The following is a 20,541-nucleotide window of genomic DNA, read 5'->3' as shown; positions in this document are numbered from 1 at the left end:
TGCATTTCGTCTGATCTAAACTCAAATGGAAAAGGAAAGTCAATCCCAATTAATCCCTAATCAATAAACTCAGAAACCTAACAACTAAAGGGAGAGGGAGAGTTGTCACATTGCCTGACAGGAAAGCAATCATAAAAGTGTATTTCCTGTTGTTTCGGCAAATATCAAATAAGTACCCACGATTCCAGACACCGATCCTCAATCTAACCCGGCAGAAGCATTGGGGTTATTGATGTGTAAGTATCTTGGCTTGCCTCTGTACCTCAGCGGTAACATCTACGGCCTCAGGCTCGCTAAGAATCTCTGGTGACTCCTCCTCCACCTGCACTTTTTCAGGACTTTGCTTCACAAGTTCTACAAGAGGAAAAACGGAGTGTTAGTGGATGCCCCGTGGCTGTCGGAAACATGAAGTCAAGGCCCATTGCGTTTCCACGGAGACAACAGAGTCAGCGGTTCAGGTCAGGACCTTTCAATCCACTCCAACATGGAGAAGTCGAGATGAGTATCATAGATTCATAGAACTCCTATAGTGTGGAAACAGGCCATTTAGCCCAACAAGTCCTCACTGACCCTCCAAAGAGTAACCCACCTAGACCCATTCCCTGACATTTACCCCTGACTAATCCACATAACCTACACATCCCTGAACACTGTGGGGTAATTTAGCATGGCCAATTCACCTGACCTGCACATCTTTGGATTGTGGGGAGAAACCAGAGCACCCAGAGGAAACCCATGCAGTCACAGGGAGAATGCGCAAACTCCATACAGACAGTGGCCCGAGGCTGGAATCGAACCTAGGACCTTGGTGCTGTGAGGCAGCAGTGCTAACCACTGAGCACTGTGCTGAGTGGTCACAAGAGTCACGGTGGCTGGAAGGCCTAGAAGGAGATGACGATGGGATTAAATGAAGAAGGCTGGGGAGGGACAGAAACCTCACATGGATTATCACTTGTTATTCTCTTGTCCTTGCTATCCAATTTTACAACAACAAGTTATATTTAGGTAGCACCTTCAACATTCCAAGACGAACCACAGGAGCATTATAAAGCATGATGCAGAGGGGAGATACAAGGTCAAGTAAGCCAAAGCTTGGTCATGGAGGGAGGATTTCTTGTCTGAAGGGAAGGAAGTGAGGTGGAGAGTTGCAGAGTTGATACCCAGAGCTGGCAGCCTAAAGGCACAGCCCTCAATGGCATAGCAAATAAAAGTGGACAAGCAAAAGGGGCCAGAATTACAGCGAGAGTGCGAGCTTTGCGAGAATGGAGATGATGACTGAGGTAGGGGGTGGAGGGTTAAGATATGGAGAGATTTGCAAACAAGGATGAGTGATTCAAATTCATAGCACAGGAACGGGAACATGGAACAATCAGCACAGGAGCGATTGCAGAATGGGACTTGCTGTGAATTAAACCATAGGCAGGGCAGTTTCCAATGACTTGAAATCTATGAAGGGGGGAGCGGGGGAGACCAGCCAGGAGTGCATTGGGAAACTCAGATCTAGAGGCACAAATGAGAATTTCCGCAACAGATGAACTGAGACAGTAGCAAGTTTGGATGAAGGAGTCAACAGGCAGACTTAGTGCTGGCCCATGTACCACATCAGAAGCTCATCTTAGGGTTAAACATGACTCAAACCTTGAAAACAGACTATCTCAGAGTGGTGCTAGAGAGGATTTGATAGTGAGTGAACAGAGTTTGGACCGGGGACTGAAGATAAAGGTCTTCCCAATACTTAACTGGAGGAAATTTGTGTTTGTTCCAGTACTGGATGTTGGATAAGGAGAGAGAAAGAGGGGGAGTTGAGGGAGGTGTGGGGGGGTGGCAGACTGTCATCAGTGTTCAAATAAAGGCTAACCTTGTACCTTCCAAACGATGAGGCTGAAGTGCAACATTTCAGTGAGGGAAGGGAATGAGACGTAAGAGGGGAGATGCAGGAACAAAACTGCCACAGTAAGTGGTAGTCTGGCTACAACTGGGAATGGAACTAGCGGAGACCGGTTCCAGCCAGCTGATGTCGGAAAAGAGTAATGTGGTCAAATACGTCAGGGGCTGAAGACAAGTTGAGAAGAATGAGGAGGGACATTTCGTCTTTCTCACCGTCCATATAAGGCACCGTTTGTGACTTTAATTAGACTTCTTTTGATAAAATGGCTGGGTTGGAAAGCTAGCTGGAAGGAGGGGGTCAAACACGGAGCTCTGGAGAAAATGGGAATGGTGGGCAACAGCATGTTCCAGAACATTGGAGGAAGGTTGGAGGTGGCATGGGGACCTGTTGAGAATGTGGGCTCAAGCAGATCGAAAGGGGAGAGGGGCAACACTTAAAAAAAGAGAGAGAGAACTATTTACAACATGAGAGGCTAAGAGGGGAAGTTGGATGATCAGCACTTTAATGCCAATAAAATCGAGGGGGAAAGAGTTCGGTTTCATATACATTAGACAGGACAAACTCATGATAAATTAGGAGAGAGGTCCAAGTTTGGGACGAAGGCAGAGGGACTGTGTGCGGAGTGGGAGGGTAAAAGGGTAAAATCAGAACACCCCCTTGCAACATTCCACCAAAAATGTGATACATTTTTGTCTGTTCCTCCGCCTCCAAGGAGATAAACATCCCAATAATTAAAGGCAACCAAGCTCCTCAGCTAAACAAAATCCATTGAAGGGTGACCCTTATGAAATAGGCAACATCAAAATGCAGCATACGCAGACTCACCTACCTCCGAATGACCAGGTGTATTCCATGAAATCCAGAATGTCTGAGTGTTAACTGCTGACATTTCTCTTTGCTGTGATTTCGCATTTTCCAGGCTCTGAAGAGAAAGTGAGGCATTGCTGGAGAATCCTGCCTCACTGGGTAATTCAGTCCTCCTGTTTATAATGATCATCATATCATTAAAATAGAACAACAACCACAAAAACTGCGACTTCCAAGGATTTGGAGAGAAAGATGAACGCTCAGGATAATGTGGGCCCCTTAATGACAAATTAATATTTTAATTGCTGATGAAGAAATTGATGAAGTCTTGATAAATGATTACTTTGTATCAGTCTTGGCAATTGAGTATGAGAACAAAGAAACTATTAAAAGCAAATATTGAGGCTGGAGATTGATCAGAATCAGATCATCCTAGAAATCAATAGGGGAGGAAATTGAAAATTAGAGAGATCCTTTTGGTGGACAGATTATTTCTGCCCTTTCGATTAAATAATGAACAACTTTGGTTTATAAAAGAGGTGAGGGGTGGTGTAAAACCGAAGGAAAAAGGCCTACACAAATGTGCAAGAAATCAGAGATCGCCAAGGAGACATAGAACAGAATCTTGGCCCCCTCACTTTCCCTCTACCACCCTCCCCCCCACCCTATTTTGTAGAGGGGCTTCCCTTCTATACCCCGTTGCTGTGGTCATTTCTAAATTTGGATGTTTTTATAGCCCACAATGAAGGGAGCCTCTCTCTCCCTTTACCTGCAATGCTAGGCTTCAGTTGCTGCTGTGATGGAGAGGTTCCTATTGGCCCCCTCCAGCCCATAGAGTCTACCTTCTCTCCTTAACCAGTTGGTGAGTTTGTCCTCTCGTTAGCCAGTTTAGGCAAAGTCACATGGGATTAAAATTTCCAACATAAAGCAGGTTCGGAACCTGCATTTGACTCGTGTCAGGATCCTGAACCAAGACACCAAAGCCTGGTCAGAAAGAGCAACAAAGGTTTACGAGTACAATACTCAGGACTAAAAGATAAAATGATAAGAGGATTATAAAAGGATATGGAGAAAAAGATGAATACTCAGAATAATGTGGCCCCCTTAACGACAAATTATTATTTTAATTGCTGATGAAGAAATTGATGAAGTCTTGATAAATGATTACTTTGTGTCGGTCTTGACAATCAAGGATTAGAACAGAGAAACTATTAAAAGCGAATATCGAGGCTGGAGATCGATCAGAATCAGATCATCCCAGAAATCAATAGGGGAGGAAATTGAAAATTGGAGAAATTCTAATCGTGATTTTTTTTCCAAAGCTGTCCTGATTCAGGAATTGTCGCTGGGGTTGGAAAACTGCCAATGTCATGCAGTATTTATGAAGAGGGTTAAAGCAGGAAATGATATACCTGCTAGCTGAATGTTAATTGCAGGGACATTACTGGAACCAGACAGAGCTAGTGTGGATTTGTAACGGGTAAGTTATGATTAATAAACCTCGTTCAATTCTGAAAGAAAGCAATGAACATCGTGAATAAGTAGAGCGTTTTTTTTAAAGTTATCGGCTCACAGGCTGTGGGCATCACGGCGAGGCCAATATTTTTATCACCCATCCCTAGGGGAAATTCACTTTGCGCATTTTGAGTAGGTATTCAACAAGGTCAAACAGAAAAGACTTAGCTAAGTTGAAAGCTGAAAGCAAGCCCATTGATACAGAGAGGGAATTGATAAGGCAAGAGATAGAGGGCATGGATAATCTTATTGACAGAGTAAAACTGACTTAGTGTGCTCCCCAAGAACTTGCATTTGGACTAGTCAGTATGGGTGTAAATGACTCAGATTAAAAAGTGGAGATTCATATATGTACGTTTGCAAAATTTGGTACAATAGTTAACAGAGGTGGAAGCAAAAAACTGTAATGGGACTTTAGCAGACTAAAGGAAAAATGCTGTTGTTTGAAGAGGGAAGAGACAAGGTAAAACTGAAAGAAAAAGCATACAAGAACACAACAGATAAAAGAAGGGATTACTGCAGAAAGGAAAATAAACAGCAAGTATAGCGGATCATAAGAATAGTGGAGGGTAACAGGGCCAGTAAGAGTAGGAGAGAAGGAAATGTGGACAATTCACAAAGTCAACCCAACAATCAGATTAGCCAATGCTGAAATACTGGGGCAGATGTCACATGACACCAGGTTATAGCTCATCAGGTTTATTTGAAATCAGTGCGCTGCTCCTTCATCAGGAGACTGTGATTTCAAATAAATCTGATGGACAATAAGCTGGTGTCATGTGACCTCTGACTTTGTCCTTGCGAGTCTAACCTCCGTGTCATGGCTGAAATACCAGGCAGTAAAATTCCGCAATCTTGTACTTAGAGCAAGCACAAGGGAAAGGTCTAATAAGGTTACATAGGGAGTACAAGGAAATCTGTTAAGACACACCAGGGTGTACAGCCTTATGATGTGGATGTAGGGGCATCAGTACCACTAAAACTTTATTGTTTAAGCACAGTAAACAAGCTTAAGTGGTAGAGGGATTCAACACATGTTTTTTAAAAAATAACTCGATTGAATCTAGCTTCTCCAATGGCCATTAGTTCCTAAACTTGATGGGTCAACTAGATTCTGCATAGATTACAGAAAAATAAATGCAGCAATGAAAACAAATTTGTGCCATTTCCTGGTCAGATGATTGTCTCAATAGGCTAAGCAGTGAGTCATGCCTTGCCAGGATTATTACCTGAAGGGGGATTGGTAAATGCTAATCATCTTGAAAAAGACATTAGCTTCTGTTACTGCAAACAGGTTGTATCAATGTCAAGTCAATGCCATTTGGGTTTAAAAACACTTCAGCCACTTTCCAAAGATTTATGAACAAAGTTGACACGCGTGTATCCAATTGCGTAATTTGACTAAGTGACATATTAAATGCACTAACATATAACAGCCTTATTTATAAGCAGTCAGCTGACTCAATCATAAATCATATCAGAAGTGAGTTTGTGAAAGTGAGGATAACTTACCTCGGATGCATTGCAACACAAACATGGCCAAGAAGAGTTAAAATAAACATTTTGATATAATTCCCCATTCCTAAAACTGAGTAGGAAATCATGAGGTTTTGAGGGATGTGTGACTCCTAGTGGAAATCTGTGCAAACCTTTAGCACAATGACAACATCTCTGAATGGATTTACAGTCGGGTTCTGATACAGTGAGATAGCTCCGTTCTCATGCGATCTCGTGTTCGAAGGAAATCACGCATTAGCTGCGCCATTAAAATGAATGGGGCTGGAATCACGTTACAGCCAATACAGGTAAGTTCGCACTCTACAAATAATGGTCTAAATTCTTCAATCGCGCTATAGCCAATTCGTGTTGAAGAAATGCACGTTATGGCAGAACCAACAGGTTTGCGAAAACGGGCAAAGGTGGTCTGGTCAAGAGAGTGCCACACTGCTTTTGAGGAGCTGAATACAATCCGAACAAATGAACCAGCTTTGATTGTGCCTTGATTTTTCAAAATGGCAACTAATGCTAGTGATCTGGAGGGGTCTTATTGCAATCTGATGAATCAGACATAGGGCAAGCCAATCGAGCACTTTCCTAAGAAATTAGATCGGCATTAAATGAGATACTCTTTTGCAGCAGAAGAGAAAAACCTGTGCTCTTCAACATTTTGAAGTTTACATCCATCACAACCACCGAAACAGAACACATGCGGAAATGGCCTTTCATTTCCCCAAGGGTGAAGCCATGTTACAACCACATGGGTTATAAGGATTGGTCAAATTTGGACAAGCTCTGGCTCGCAAAGATTTTCTGTGTGACTTTTTGGAATGCAAAAAATCTACACTGTCAAAAGAGTTGTCTGCTGCTTGCAAACGCCAAGTGACTTTGGGAGAAAAAGAGAGATTAAGAGAATGGATAATGGTCTATAATTGATCGATAAAGAGATTGAGGCTTGGAGTAGGCCTAGTGCGGTAAGTTGCCTAGAATCAGCCTCTGGCCTTCTAGTTTTCAGAGTCGAGTGTGTGGTGCTGGAAAACACAGCATCCGAGGAGCAGGAGAATCGACGTTTCGGGCATAAGCCCTTCAACTCTGATCTCCTGTGTCTGCAATCCTCACTTTCTCCTGCTGGTTTTCAGTTTGGCCACAGATTTGGAGGATTGGGGCAGCTGGAATCTGCTGATGAGAGGGGAAACATCTTTCTCAGTGAAAAACAATTCAACCCTTAAAAGAAAACAAGTCAAAAGAAATACCTCAGTTGAAGAATCAGGGAAGACCCCAGGAAGTGACAGCTCTGACCGCCTCATAAACTCTGAAAGCTGAACTGTTAACTAAATCTTGTGACGTGATGTTGAGGTTGTACAGGAAGTTGGTGAGACCACTTTTGGAACCAGTTTCTGGCTCCCCCTGCTATAGGAAGGATATTATTAAGTTGGAATGGTTCAGAAAAGATTGACAAGGATGTTGCCAGGACTGAAGAATTTAAGTTATAAGGTGAGGCTGGGGCTGTTTTCCCTGGAGCGTAGGAGGTTGAGGGGTGACCTCAGTGAGGTTTATAAAATCATGAGAGGCATAGATAAGGGGAAAAGCTAAGGTCTTTTCCCCAGGGTGGGGGGAGTTCAAAACTAGGGGGCATATTTTCAAGGTGAGAGGGGAAAGATTTATAAGGGACCTGGAGGGACAACTTCTTCACCCAGAGGATGGTTCGTGTGTGTGTGTGTGTGTGTGTGTGTGTGCGCCAGACAAGGTGGTAGATGCAGGTATAGCTGCAACATTTAAAAGACTTTTGAATAAGTAGATGAATAGGAAAGGTTCAAAGGGATATGGGCCAAACGCAGGCAAGTGAGAATAGGTTAGCTTGGGAAACTTGGTCGACATGGACTACTTGGAAGGAAAGGTCTGTTTCCATGCTGTATTACTCTATAATCATAAGACTAATACTAACTGACCTGCTACCCAAGTATCTCCCATCACTGGCAGCAACATGATGTGGTCAACATGAAATGGAAGGAACTGTAAGCAAGCCACCTTATTCTTACTCTCCCACTCACAATGGTGTTGTAGAGCTGTATTATCTCATCCAGTCTGTGTCTGAATGCAATGTGTGTCTGACCTTGAGGGGATATCTTGCATAGCAGCTTATTTGATAACCAGTTTGGTCACATGCTTAAAACATACCTATGTTGTAAAGGAATGCGTTATTTTTAAGTTTGCAGAGAAACCTGGTGAGGGTCTCTTTTAGAATAAAGTACAGCACAGTACAGACCTTTCAGCCCTCGATGCTGTGCTGACCTTTTATCCCACTCTAAGATCAAACTAACTAACATACCTGGGTGGCATAGTGGCACAGTGGTTAGCACTGCTGCCTCACAGCACCAGAGACCCAGGTTCAATTCCTGCCTCAAGTGACTGTGTGGAGTTTGCATGTTCTCCCCGTGTCTGCGTGTGTTGGCTCCGGTTTCCTCCCACAGTCCAAAGATGTGCAACTTAGGTGAATTGGCCATGCTAAATTGCCTGCACCTTTTAGGTAAGGGTTAAATGTAGGGGCATGGGTGGGTTGCGCTTTGGCAGGTCGGTGTGGACTTGTTGGGCCGAAGGGCCTGTTTCCACACTGTAATCTAATCTAAACCTTTCATTTTACTATCATCCATGTGCCTATCCAAGAGTCGCTTAAATGTCCCTAATGTATCTGACTCAACTACCACTGCCCGCAGTGCATTCCACATACCTATCACTCTCTGTGTAAAGAACCGAACTAGACCACAAGACTACCTTTGCAGTGACTTCAACATTGGAATGGCTTGTGGAGAAATGGCACTTGGTCGCCAGTCCCCTACTCCTGTCAAGTGTAACAATATGAGATGGGAATAATGGTGGAAAGGGCAATAAACTTAAAACCAGAATTTGATCATTCAGGAGGAAGTCAGGTCACATTCTTTCAGACACAGATAGTGGAATTTTGGAACACTGACCTAAAGCTCTCCCCGTGTCCGTGTGGGTTTCCTCCGGGTGCTCCGGTTTCTTCCCACAGTCCAAAAATGTGCAGGTTAGGTGAATTGGCCATGGTCAATTGCCTGCAGTGTTAGGTGAAGGGGTAAATGTAGGGAAATGGGTCTGGGTGGGTTGCTCTTCGGCGGGTCGGTGTGGACTTGTTGGGCCGAAGGGCCTATTTCCACACTGTAAGCAATCTAAAATAAACGCTCAAGGCTAGAGGGTTAATTGAAAATTTAAAATCCAAGATTGACGGTTGTTTTAGTATATACTACAGAGAGAAGGGTGTTAAGGATTATGGAGATAGAAAGCAACGAAATACAATGAAGATAGAGGGCAGCCAAAAGAAAGTGGTGGATCAGTGGTAATGTCTAATGATTGAGTGTGTCTAGTAATCTAGGCTATGTCTAGTAACCTGGGCAATGTCTATTAATCTAGGCGGTGTCTAGTAACCTAGACGATGTCTAATAATCTACGCTACGTCCAGTAACCTAGGTGATATCTAGTAATCTAGATTTATGCTCTGGGAATATGGGTTTGAATCTCACCACAGCATTTGGTGAAATTTTAATAGAAATAGTATAAATCTGGAATTAATTACCTAATCAGAAGTCACATAACACCAGGTTGTAGTCCAACAGGTTTATTTGAAATCACAAGCTTTTGGAGCACTGCTGCTTAATCAGGTGAAGATGCAACGCTCCCAAAGCTTGTGATTTCAAATAAACCTGTTGGACTATAACCCGGTGTTGTGTGACTTGTGACTTTGTCCACCCCAGTCCAACACCAGCACCTCCACCATGTAGCCATGATTTACGGTGAGCATTCGGTAAGGATGCTTTTAGCACCTTCTGTGAATGTTTGGAGACACCTTAACTGATGCAGATGCTGTAGAACATGCACAAAAAATTGACAAAGGTGACACCAGTCTTGATGAGGTAAAACTCTCAGGAAGAATTAAACACTCAGACTATGTTTGAGAAGAATGATGTCTGACCTGATCACGGTCTTTACAATGATGCAGGGAAGAGATTTCCACTTATGGGAGAGTCCAAAACTTACAGGCATAAAAATGAACAATAGAATCCCTACAGTGTGGAAGCAGGTCATTCGGCCCATCAAGTCCACACTGACTCTCCGAACAGCATCCCATCCAGACCCACCATTGTAACCCTGCATTTCCTTTGGTTAACCCACCTAGGCTGTACACTATGGGCAATTGAGCATGGCTATTCCACCTGACCTGCACGTCTTTGGACTGTGGGAGGAAACCAGAGCACCTGGAGGAAACCCACGCAGACACGGGGAGGATGTGCAAACTCCACACAGACAGTCACAGACAGCTGGAATTGTACCCGGGTCCCTGGCACTGTGAGGCAGCAAGTGCTACTGGGCCACAGTACCACCCCCAAGTCATCAATAAACCTGATTATGAATTTGGAAGATATTGTTAACACAGCACAGTACAAATGTGGAACTCAACAACTAAATGGAGCAAATACAGTGGAAGCATTGATGCATTAAAGGAGACTCTAGATAAACACATAAGGAAGAAAGGAATAGAAGGATATGTCGATTAAGTGAGATAGTGGTGGAGCACACTCCCTGGAAACCTGGGTCAAATATCCAGTTTGTACACTGTAATTAATACAGAACCTGCCTATCTGAGGCAGAGAGTGATTAAATAGCCCCTAGCTGACAAAATTCAGACTTGGGTTGGTAAGTGCCATCAATTGGAAGATCATCTTCCAACACAAGACATCAGCCACCATTACTGTCACTGAACCCCCCATCAAGATCCTGAGTCAACCAACTGGAAGATTGATAGACCAGCCCCATTTACCCAATTGCTGCTGGACCAAGTCAGAGTAGGAGGCTGGAAGAACACAGCAAGTTAGGCAGCATCAGGAGGTGCAGAAGTCAACGTTTCAGGTAGAACCCTTCTTCAAGAATGGGGGTGGGGGTGAAGGGAGCTGCAGATAAAGAGGGAGGAGGGTTTTGGGCGGGGGAGGGACGGAGTGGTGAGGTAGTGATAGATGAATACAGGTAGAGGGTACGGCCTGTTTGGTTGATGAGAGGAACGAATCCAGTTGGTGGCTGGAAGGAAGGATCAGTGAGTGGAACAGAAGGGAAGGGAAGGGAAGGGAGTCGGGGAAAGGGAAGGGAGGCTATTTGAAATTGGAGAACTCAATGTTGATCCCTCCAGACTGTAGGCTTCCTAGGTGGAAGACGATGTGTTATTCCACCAATAAACAGACTATTCACTGTGGCAATGGAAGAAGCCGAGGAAGAGACTGATTATTCTGTGATGTGCGGCTAACCTCTCTATTGTCTAAAGGTTTCTCAACCATTGATAAGGCACAACAGGAACAGGGCAGAATAGATTTCACTGCCCTAGATGGGTGCAGCTCCAATAATAATGACAGTCAAAGAATGCCCTTATCAGCAGTCTGTCGGCCATCTTTAAAGTTCAATTGCGCCAACAGCGGTGCACTGCAGCAACTCACCAAGGGTTCTCTGGCAACATCTTCCAAACCTGTCACCTCCACCACTCAAGAGGGCAAGGACATCCAGTTGTTGGAAATACCACCGCGACATTGGCAGGTTTCTGTCCATGTGACGCTGACGTGGAAACGTGGCTATATGAGAACAGGAGAAGGCCAGCTAGCCCTTTTCAAGCCGGCTCCGCCATTCAATAAGGTGCTGACCGATCTGATTACTCCACTTTCCCACATAAATGCATCATGACACCATCCTTCACTGTCACTGGATCCAAATCCTGGAGGTCTCATCCTGACAGGACTGGGAGGGCATCTGGACCCCCAAGGACTTTAGCAGTTCAAGTATGTGGCTCACCAGCGCCACCCCCAGGGCGATTAGGGATTGACAACAAATGCTGGCCTTGTCAGAGATACCTGAGAAAGAATATTGCTAAACAATTGGTGAATTGTTGCTTAACAACAGGATTGGTGGTCTGGTGCATAGTGTTAAATCACCAGGTTAGTAATCCAGGGACTGAACTAAGAAGCTACAAAACATTAATGCAAATTCTTAACAATGATAACAAATCTTGCAAAGCAGAGCTTGAAAGATTAGATTAGATTACTTACAGTGTGGAAACAGGCCCTTCGGCCCAACAAGTCCACACCGCCCCGCCGAAGCACAACCCACCCATACCCCTACATCTATATCTACCCCTTACCTAACGCTACGGACAATTTAGCACGGCCAATTCACCTGACCTGCACATCTTTGGACTGTGGGAGGAAACCGGAGCACCCGGAGGAAACCCACGCAGACACGGGGAGCATGTGCAAACTCCACTCAGTCAGTCGCCTGAGGCGGGAATTGAACCCAGGTCTCTGGCGCTGTGAGGCAGCAGTGCTAACCACTGTGCCACCCACGCACGGTGAAAGATCATATTTCCTGCAAGTAAATACAGTTCACACTCGACTATGATAGAATAAGGAGGAATGTAGGATGGAGAACAAAGTTTAGTTGAAATAGCGGCATTGTGGCAGCCTGGTGGCTCAGTGGTTAGCACCGCTGCCTCACAGCACCAGGGATCTGGGTTCGATTCCAGCCTCAGGTGACTGTCTGTGTGGAATTTGCACATTCACTGTGTGGGTCTGCTCCCGCAGTCCAAAACGTGCAGGTTAGGTGGACTGGCCGTGCTAAATTGCCCATAGTGTCCAGGGATGTGCAGACTAGGTAGATTATCCATGAGAAATGCAATGTTATAGGGTTGGGGTGGGACGCTCTTCAGCAGGGTGGTGTGGACTCAATGGCCTGTCACCACTCTCTTGTGATTTTTAAGAAGCCTTTAGGCATAACTTTCCTCCTCAGGAGATGTAACCACTGGCAAAGTCCCTGGTAGGTGAGATCTGTGCAATGAACAGACTGACTAACTTTCTCATGTTCACATATAAGTTTATTATCCTATATACAGGGCTCCTAAGTTAGTTATAAAATATTGCTGTTTCACCTTTCAGTCTCAGAGGCCTGCAGCACAGTGGAGGACAGCTGCCTTTCAAGACTTGTCTCTGAATCTGCATCGGAGCCGGCCAGGTTTTTCAACACACCAATAACTGCAAGTCAAAAACAATCATCATGAACCTTTTCCCGTTGGCCCGGCACAAGAGTTTGCCACAGCAAGCATCATTTTTTTAAAGTTACCTTCTTCTATGGTGCTCCTGCTTTCTTCCGAAGAGATCTGTTGAGCCGAATTGACTACAGTTACAGCTTCATATGAAGCAAACTCTTTCTCCGCATCCCAGTCTCCGAGGTTGCTGGTCTGCGAGATACTCACGGAAGCAGGGTAGGTCTGCGTCACGGTACCCAGGTCGGAATTCCCCGGGATGAGTTGCTCGGTGGTGCTGGAGTGTTCTTGTCCGAGGGAGCCCCGTGAAGTTGTGCGCCCAGGGAAGAGGTGATCTTCCTCAGCACCGTCGCTACCGCTGTGTTCCTTGCTCATCTTCCCACGTGAAGCACTCCACTCTCAAGAAAGAAACTTGGATTTTTCCTTCAAGTTAAAACAAACAAAACAAGCGAAAAGTAACTTCCGCGACACGAGTGAATGTAACTTTTGGTCACAGCTGAGAATTTTACCTCATGCCCAATAAGGTGTGAGCTCCTTGAGCTGTCAGGTTACCCCGACTCATTGCTCTTCTCCCAGGAGGAGGGTGGAGCAGGGGGAGGAGGGTGGAGCAGGGGGAGGAGGGTGGAGCGGGGGGAGGAGGGTGGAGCGGGGGGAGGAGGGTGGAGCGGGGGGAGGAGGGTGGAGCAGGGGGAGGAGGGTGGAGCAGGGGGAGGAGGGTGGAGCGGGGGGAGGAGGGTGGAGCAGGGGGAGGAGGGTGGAGCAGGGGAGAGGGGAGGAGGAGGGAGTATGGGTAAGAGAGCGGTAGAAGGGGCAGTAGGGGGAGAAGGGGGTACTGGGGGAGAAGGGTGTAGAGTGGGGAAGAGAGGCAAGGGGAGAGAGGAGTGGGAAGATGGGAGAGGAGGGCACGATAGGGGAGGGGGGAGACAGAGGCTGGAGTGGGCAGTAGGGATGAGGGTGAGGACGAGGATGAGGGGTGTGACGCTGAGGGAGAATGTGGGGGCAGTGAGATGAGGGGGCGAATGAAGGAAGTGAGGGTGAAGGTGAGGGTGGGGAGTGCGGGGAGGGTGGATGAGGGGACTGAGGGTGAGTGAAGTCCAGGTAAGGGGAGTGAAGGAGAGGGTGAGGAGAGTGAGGGTGAGGGTGAGGGGGTTGTGGGTGAGGGGGGTGAGGGTGAGGGGAGTGAGGGTGAGGGGAGTGAGAGTGATGGTGTGAAGTTGGTGAGGGTGATGAAGGGTGAGGTGGGTGAGGGAAGGGAGGGTGAGGGGTGTGAGGGGGTGATGAGAGTGAGGGTGAGGGAGGGTGAAGGTGAGGGGGTGAGATGAGGGGGTGAGGGTGAGGGGGTGAGGGTGAGGGAGGGTGAGGGGGTGAGGGTGAGGGAGGGTGAGGGGAGTGAGGGGTGGGAACTGAGGGTGAGGGGATTGAGGGGGTGAGGGGAGTGAGGGGGTGAGGGGAGTGAGGGGGATGAGGGGAGTGAGTGTGTGGGGGTGTGAGGGGATTGAGGGGATTGAGGGTGAGGGGTGTGAAGGTGAGTGGGTGAGGGTGAGGGGAGTGAGGGTGAGGGTGTGAAGGTGAGGGGATGGAGGGTGAGGGGTCTGAATGTGAGGGGATTGAGGATGAGGAGTGAGGGGAGTGAAGGGAGTGAGGGTGACTGAGGGTGAGGTGGATGAGGGAAGGGAGGGTAAGGGGGTGAGGGGATGAAGAGGGAGGGGGTGAGGGGAGTGAGGGTGAGTGAGGGAGGGTGAGAGAGTGAGGTTGAGGGGAGTGAGAGTGATGGGTGAAGGTAGTGAGTGTGAGGGAGGGTGAGGGTGAGTGAGGGGAGTGAGGGTGAGGGGGTAAGGGTGAGGGGAGTGAGGGTGATGGGTGTAAAGGTAGTGAAGGTGAGGGAGGGTGAGGTGGGTGACGGAAGGGAGGTTGAAGGGGTGAGGGGAGTGAGAGAGTGAGGGTGAGGGGGGTTAGGGTGAGGGGTGTGAAGGTGAGGGGGTGAGGGTGAAGGGAGTGAGAGTGAGTGGTGTGAAGGTGAGGGGTGAGGGGAGTGAGGGTGATGGGTGTGGGAGTGAAGGTGAGGGAGAGTGACGGCAAGGGGAGTGAGGGAGAGGGGTGTGAGGGTGTTGGGGGTGTGAGGGTGTGGGGGGTGAGGGGGAGGGTAAGAAGAGTGAGGGTGAGGGGTGTGAGGGTGAGGGGTGTGAGGGTGAAGGGTGTGAAGGTGAGGGGGGAGAGTGATGGGAGTGAGGGTGAGGGAGTGTGAGGGGTGTGAAGGTTAGGGGTGTAAAGGTGAGGGGGTGAGGGTGAGGGGAGTGAGTGCGAGTGAGGGTGAGGGGAGTGAGGGTAAGGGGAGTGAGGGTGAGGGGTGTGAGGGTGTGGTGGGTGAAAGTGTGGTTGGTGAAGGTGTGAGGGGTGAGGGTAAGGGGAGTGAGGGTGAGGTGAATGAGGGGAGTGAGGGTGAGGGGAGTGAGGGTGAGGGGAGTGAGGGAAGTGAGGGTGAGGGTAAGGGGAGAGAGGGGAGTGAGGGGTGTGAGGGGTGTGAGGGGAGTGATAGATGTGAATGTAGTGAGGGTGTGGGAGGGTGAAGTGGGTGAGGGAAGGGAGGTTGAGGGGGTGATCGGAGTGAGGGGTGAGGGGGGGTGAGGGTGAGGGGAGTGAGGGGGGGGGGGGGGGGGGGGGGGGGGGGGGGGGGGGGGGGGGGGGGGGGGGGGGGGGGGGGGGGGGGGGGGGGGGGGGGGGGGGGGGGGGGGGGGGGGGGGGGGGGGGGGGGGGGGGGGGGGGGGGGGGGGGGGGGGGGGGGGGGGGGGGGGGGGGGGGGGGGGGGGGGGGGGGGGGGGGGGGGGGGGGGGGGGGGGGGGGGGGGGGGGGGGGGGGGGGGGGGGGGGGGGGGGGGGGGGGTGGGGGGGGGGGTGGGGGGGGGGGGGGGGGGGGGGGGGGGGGGGGGGGGTGGGGGGGGGGGGGGGGGGGGGGTGGGGGGGGGGGGGGGGGGGGGGGGGGGGGGGGGGGGGGGGGGGGGGGGGGGGGGGTGGGGGGGGGGGTGGGGGGGTGGGGGGGGGGGGGGGGGGGGGGGGGGGGGGGGGGGGGGGGGGGGGGGGGGGGGGGGGGGGGGGGGGGGGGGGGGGGGGGGGGGGGGGGGGGGTGGTGTGGAGTAGGGTGAGGGGGAGGTGAGGGTGAGGGGGTGAGGCTGAGGGGTGTGAGGGGAGTGAGGGGGTGAGGGGAGTGAGGGAGTGAGGGTGAGGGGAGTGAGAGGTGTGAGGGTGAGGGGAGTGAGTGTGAGGGGAGTGAGGGTGAGGAGAGTGAGGAGAGTGAGGGTGAGGGGGGTGAGGGGAGTGAGGGTGAGGGGAGTGAGGGTGAGGGGGTGAGGGGAGTGCGTGTGAGGGGGGGTGAGGGGAGGTGAGGGTGAGGGGTGTGAGGGGAGTGAGGGGGTGAGGGGAGTGAGGGTTGAGTAAGGGAGTGAGGGGGTGAGAGTGAGAGGAGTGAGAGGGGTGAGGGTGAGGGGAGTGAGGGTGAGAGGAGTGACGGTAAGGGGTGTGAGGGAATTGAAGGAGAGGGATGTGAGGGTGAGGGTGAGGGTGAGGGGAGTGAGGGTGAGGGGTGTGAGGGGAGTAAGGGGTGAGGGGAGTGAGGGAGTGAGGCGAGTGAGTGTGAGGGGAGTGAGGGTGAGTGGAGTTAGGGTGAGGGGTGTGAAGGTGAGAGGGTGAGGGGAGTGAGGCTGAGGGGTGTGAAGGTGAGAGGGTGAGGGGAGTGAGGCTGAGGGGTGTGAGGGGAGTAAGGGGGTGAGGGGAGTGAGGGAGTGAGGCGAGTGAGGGTGAGGGGAGTGAGGGTGAGTGGAGTTAGGGTGAGGGGTGTGAAGGTGAGAGGGTGAGGGGAGTGAGGCTGAGGGGTGTGAGGGGAGTGAGGGGGTGAGGGGAGTGAGGGAGTGAGGCGAGTGAGGGTGAGGGGAGTGAGAGGGGTGAGGGTGAGGGGAGTGAGTGTGAGGGGAGTGTGTGTGAGGGGAGTGAGGGGAGTGAAGAGAGTGAGGGGAGTGAGGAGAGTGAGGGTGAGGGGTGTGAGGGGAATGAGGTTGAGGCGTGTGAGGGTAGTGAGGCGTATGAGGGGAGTGAGGGTGAGGGGGGTGAGGGGAGTGAGGGGAGTGAGTGTGAGGGGAGTGAGGAGAGTGAGGAGAGTGAGGGTGAGGGGGTGAGGGGAGTGAGGGTGAGGGGAGTGAGGGTGAGGGGGTGAGGGGAGTGCGTGTGAGGGGGGTGAGGGGAGTGAGGGTGAGGGGTGTGAGGGGAGTGAGGGGGTGAGGGGAGTGAGGGTTGAGTAAGGGAGTGAGGGGGTGAGAGTGAGAGGAGTGAGAGGGGTGAGGGTGAGGGGAGTGAGGGTGAGAGGAGTGACGGTAAGGGGTGTGAGGGAATTGAAGGAGAGGGATGTGAGGGTGAGGGTGAGGGTGAGGGGAGTGAGGGTGAGGGGTGTGAGGGGAGTAAGGGGGGTGAGGGGAGTGAGGGAGTGAGGCGAGTGAGGGTGAGGGGAGTGAGGGTGAGTGGAGTTAGGGTGAGGGGTGTGAAGGTGAGAGGGTGAGGGGAGTGAGGCTGAGGGGTGTGAAGGTGAGAGGGTGAGGGGAGTGAGGCTGAGGGGTGTGAGGGGAGTAAGGGGGTGAGGGGAGTGAGGGAGTGAGGCGAGTGAGGGTGAGGGGAGTGAGGGTGAGTGGAGTTAGGGTGAGGGGTGTGAAGGTGAGAGGGTGAGGGGAGTGAGGCTGAGGGGTGTGAGGGGAGTGAGGGGGTGAGGGGAGTGAGGGAGTGAGGCGAGTGAGGGTGAGGGGAGTGAGAGGGGTGAGGGTGAGGGGAGTGAGTGTGAGGGGAGTGTGTGTGAGGGGAGTGAGGGGAGTGAAGAGAGTGAGGGGAGTGAGGAGAGTGAGGGTGAGGGGTGTGAGGGGAATGAGGTTGAGGCGTGTGAGGGTAGTGAGGCGTATGAGGGGAGTGAGGGTGAGGGGGGTGAGGGGAGTGAGGGGAGTGAGTGTGAGGGGAGTGAGTGTGAGGGGTGTGGGAGGTGTGAGGGGGTGAGGGGAGTGATGGATGTGAATGTGGTGAGGGTGTGGGAGGGTGAAGTGGGTGAGGGAAGGGAGGTTGAGGGGGTGATCGGAGTGAGGGGGTGAGGGGGGGTGAGGGTGAGGGGAGTGAGGGTGAGTGGAGTTAGGGTGAGGGGTGTGAAGGTGAGAGGGTGAGGGGAGTGAGGCTGAGGGGTGTGAGGGGAGTGAGGGAGTGAGGGGAGTGAGGGTGAGGGGAGTGAGGGTGAGGGGAGTGAGGGGAGTGAAGAGAGTGAGGGTGAGGGGTGTGAGGGGAGTGAGGGTGAAGCGGGTGAGGGTAGTGAGGCGTATGAGGGGAGTGAGGGTGAGGAGGGTGAGGGGAGTGAGGGGAGTGAGGGGAGTGAGGGTGACAGGTGTGAGAGGTGTGAGGGGGTGAGGGGAGTGATGGATGTGAATGTAGTGAGGGTGTGGGAGGGTGAAGTGGGTGAGGGAAGGGAGGTTGAGGGGGTGATCGGAGTGAGGGGAGTGCGGGGGGTGAGGGTGAGGGGAGTGAGGGGAGTGGAGTTAGGGTGAGGGTAGTGAGGCTGAGATGTGTCAGGGGAGTGAGGGGGTGAGGGGAGTGAGAGGAGTGAGGGTGAGGGGAGTGAGAGGGGTGAGGGTGAGGGGAGTGAGTGTGAGAGTGAGGGGAGTGAGGGGAGTGAGGGTGAGGGGGTGAGGGGAGTGAGGGTGAGGGGAGTGAGGGTGAGGGATGTGAGGGGAGTGAGGCATGTGAGGGGAGTGAGGGTGAGGGGGGTGAGGGGAGTGAGGGGAGTGAGTGTGAGGGGTGTGAGGGGAGTGAGGGGGGTGAGGGGAGTGATTAGATTAGATTAGATTAGATTAGATCACTTACAGTGTGGAAACAGGCCCTTCGGCCCAACAAGTCCACACCGCCCCGCCGAAGCGCAACCCACCCATACCCCTACATCTACCTCTTACCTAACACTACGGGCAATTTAGCATGGCCAATTCACCTGACCTGCACATCTTTGGACTGCGGGAGGAAACTGGAGCACCCGGAGGAAACCCACGCAGACACGGGGAGAATGTAGTGAGGGTGTGGGAGGGTGAAGTGGGTGAGGGAAGGGAGGTTGAGGGGGTGATCGGAGTGAGGGGGGTGAGGGGGGTGAGAGTGAGGGTGAGTGGAGTTAGGGTGAGGGGTGTGAAGGTGAGAGGGTGAGGGGAGTGAGGCTGAGGGGTGTGAGGAGAGTGAGGGGGTGAGGGGAGTGAGGGGAGTGAGGGTGAGGGGAGTGAGAGGTGTGAGGGTGAGGGGAGTGAGTGTGAGGGGAGTGAGTGTGAGAGAAGTGAGGAGAGTGAGGGTGAGGGGGTGAGGGGAGTGAGTGTGGGGGGGTGAGGGTGAGGGTGAGGGGAGTGAGGGTGAGGGGGTGAGGGGAGTGAGGGTGAGGGGTGTGAGGGGAGTGAGGGGAGTGAGGGTTGAGTAAGGGAGTGAGGGGGTGAGGGTGAGAGGAGTGAGAGGGATGAGGGTGAGGAGAGTGAGGGTGAGGAGAGTGAGGGTGAGGGGAGTGAGGGGAGTGAGGAGAGTGAGGAGAGTGAGGGTGAGGGGGTGAGAGGAGTGAGTGCGAGGGGAGTGAGGGTGAGGGGTGTGAGGGGATTGAGGGAGAGGGATGTGAGGGTGAGGATGAGGGTGAGGGGAGTGACGGTGAGGGAGGGTGACGGTGAGGGAGGGTGAGGGTGAGGCAGGGTGAGGGTGAGGGAGGGTGAGGGTGAGGGAGGGTGAGGGGAGAGAGGGTGAGGGGAGTGAGGGTGAGGGGTGTGAGGGGGTTGAGGGTGAGGGGTGTGAGGGGGGTGAGGGGAGTGAGGTGGGGAGAGTGAGGGTGAGGGTTGTGAGGGGGGTGAGGGGAATGAGGGTGAGAGGTGTGAGGGGGTGAGGGTGAGGGGTTTCAGGGTGTTGAGGGTGAGTGGTGTGGGGGTGGTGAGGGTGAGGGTGGGGGAGTGAGGGTAAGGGGAGTGAAGGTGAGGGATGTAAGGGGGTGAGGGTGAGGGGTGTGAGGGTGAGGGGAGTGAGGGTGAGGGGTGTGAGGAGAGTGAGGGTGAGGGGAGTGAGGGGGTGAGGGTGAGGGGTGTGAGGGTGAGGGGGTGTGAGGGTGAGGGGGTGAGGGGTGTGAGGGTGAGGGGGTGAGGGTGAGGGGTGTGAGGGTGAGGGGTGAGGGGGTAGAGGGGAGTGAGGGTGAGGGGAGTGAGGGTGAGGAGTGTGAGGAGAGCGAGGACGAGGGGTGTGAGGGTAAGGGGAGTGAGGGTGAGGGGTGTGAGGGGGTGAGGGTGAGGGGAGTGGAGGGTGTGAGGGGTGTGAGGGGAGTGAGGGTGAGGGGCGTGAGGGGAGTGAGGGTGAGGGTGAGTGAGGGCGAGGGGGGTGAGGGTGAGGGGGGTGAGGGTGAGGGTGAGGGGAGTGAGGGTGAGGGGTGTGAGGGTGAGGGGAGTGAGGGTGAGGGTGAGGGGGGTGAGGGTGAGGGGAGTGAGGGTGAGGGTGAGGGGGTGAGGGTGAGGGGGGTGAGGGTGAGGGGAGTGAGGGTGTGAGGGGTGTGAGGGGAGTGAGGGTGAGGGGCGTGAGGGGAGTGAGGGTGAGGGTGAGTGAGGGCGAGGGGGGTGAGGGTGAGGGGGCTGAGGGGGGTGAGGGTGAGGGTGAGGGGAGTGAGGGTGAGGGGTGTGAGGGTGAGGGGAGTGAGGGTGAGGGTGAGGGTGAGGGGGGTGAGGGTGAGGGGT

The 20,541-nt window shown here is 52.2% G+C and overlaps 1 protein-coding gene across 4 annotated transcripts in view; it reads right to left on the bottom strand.

Annotated features, from left to right (window-relative positions):
- LOC140486039 (uncharacterized) overlaps positions 1 to 20,541 on the bottom strand; it is a 115,281-nt gene that overhangs the window by 43,928 nt on the left and 50,812 nt on the right. For all 4 annotated transcript variants that reach the window (XM_072584621.1, XM_072584620.1, XM_072584619.1 and 1 more), the window contains exons 2-5: positions 12,875 to 13,220; positions 12,684 to 12,786; positions 2,714 to 2,868; positions 263 to 354 (exon numbers count right to left, since the gene is read on the bottom strand). In XM_072584621.1, coding sequence (XP_072440722.1) covers positions 263 to 354; positions 2,714 to 2,868; positions 12,684 to 12,786; positions 12,875 to 13,172 — 648 coding nt within the window. In that variant the 5' untranslated portion in view covers positions 13,173 to 13,220. The remainder of the gene's footprint in view (positions 1 to 262; positions 355 to 2,713; positions 2,869 to 12,683; positions 12,787 to 12,874; positions 13,221 to 20,541) is intronic.

Source organism: Chiloscyllium punctatum, chromosome 15 (genome assembly GCF_047496795.1).
Source record: "Chiloscyllium punctatum isolate Juve2018m chromosome 15, sChiPun1.3, whole genome shotgun sequence".
NCBI classification, from domain to species: domain Eukaryota; kingdom Metazoa; phylum Chordata; class Chondrichthyes; order Orectolobiformes; family Hemiscylliidae; genus Chiloscyllium; species Chiloscyllium punctatum.
The sequence above is the reverse complement of the archived record's forward strand: the minus strand, read 5'-3'. Positions and strand labels throughout refer to the sequence as shown.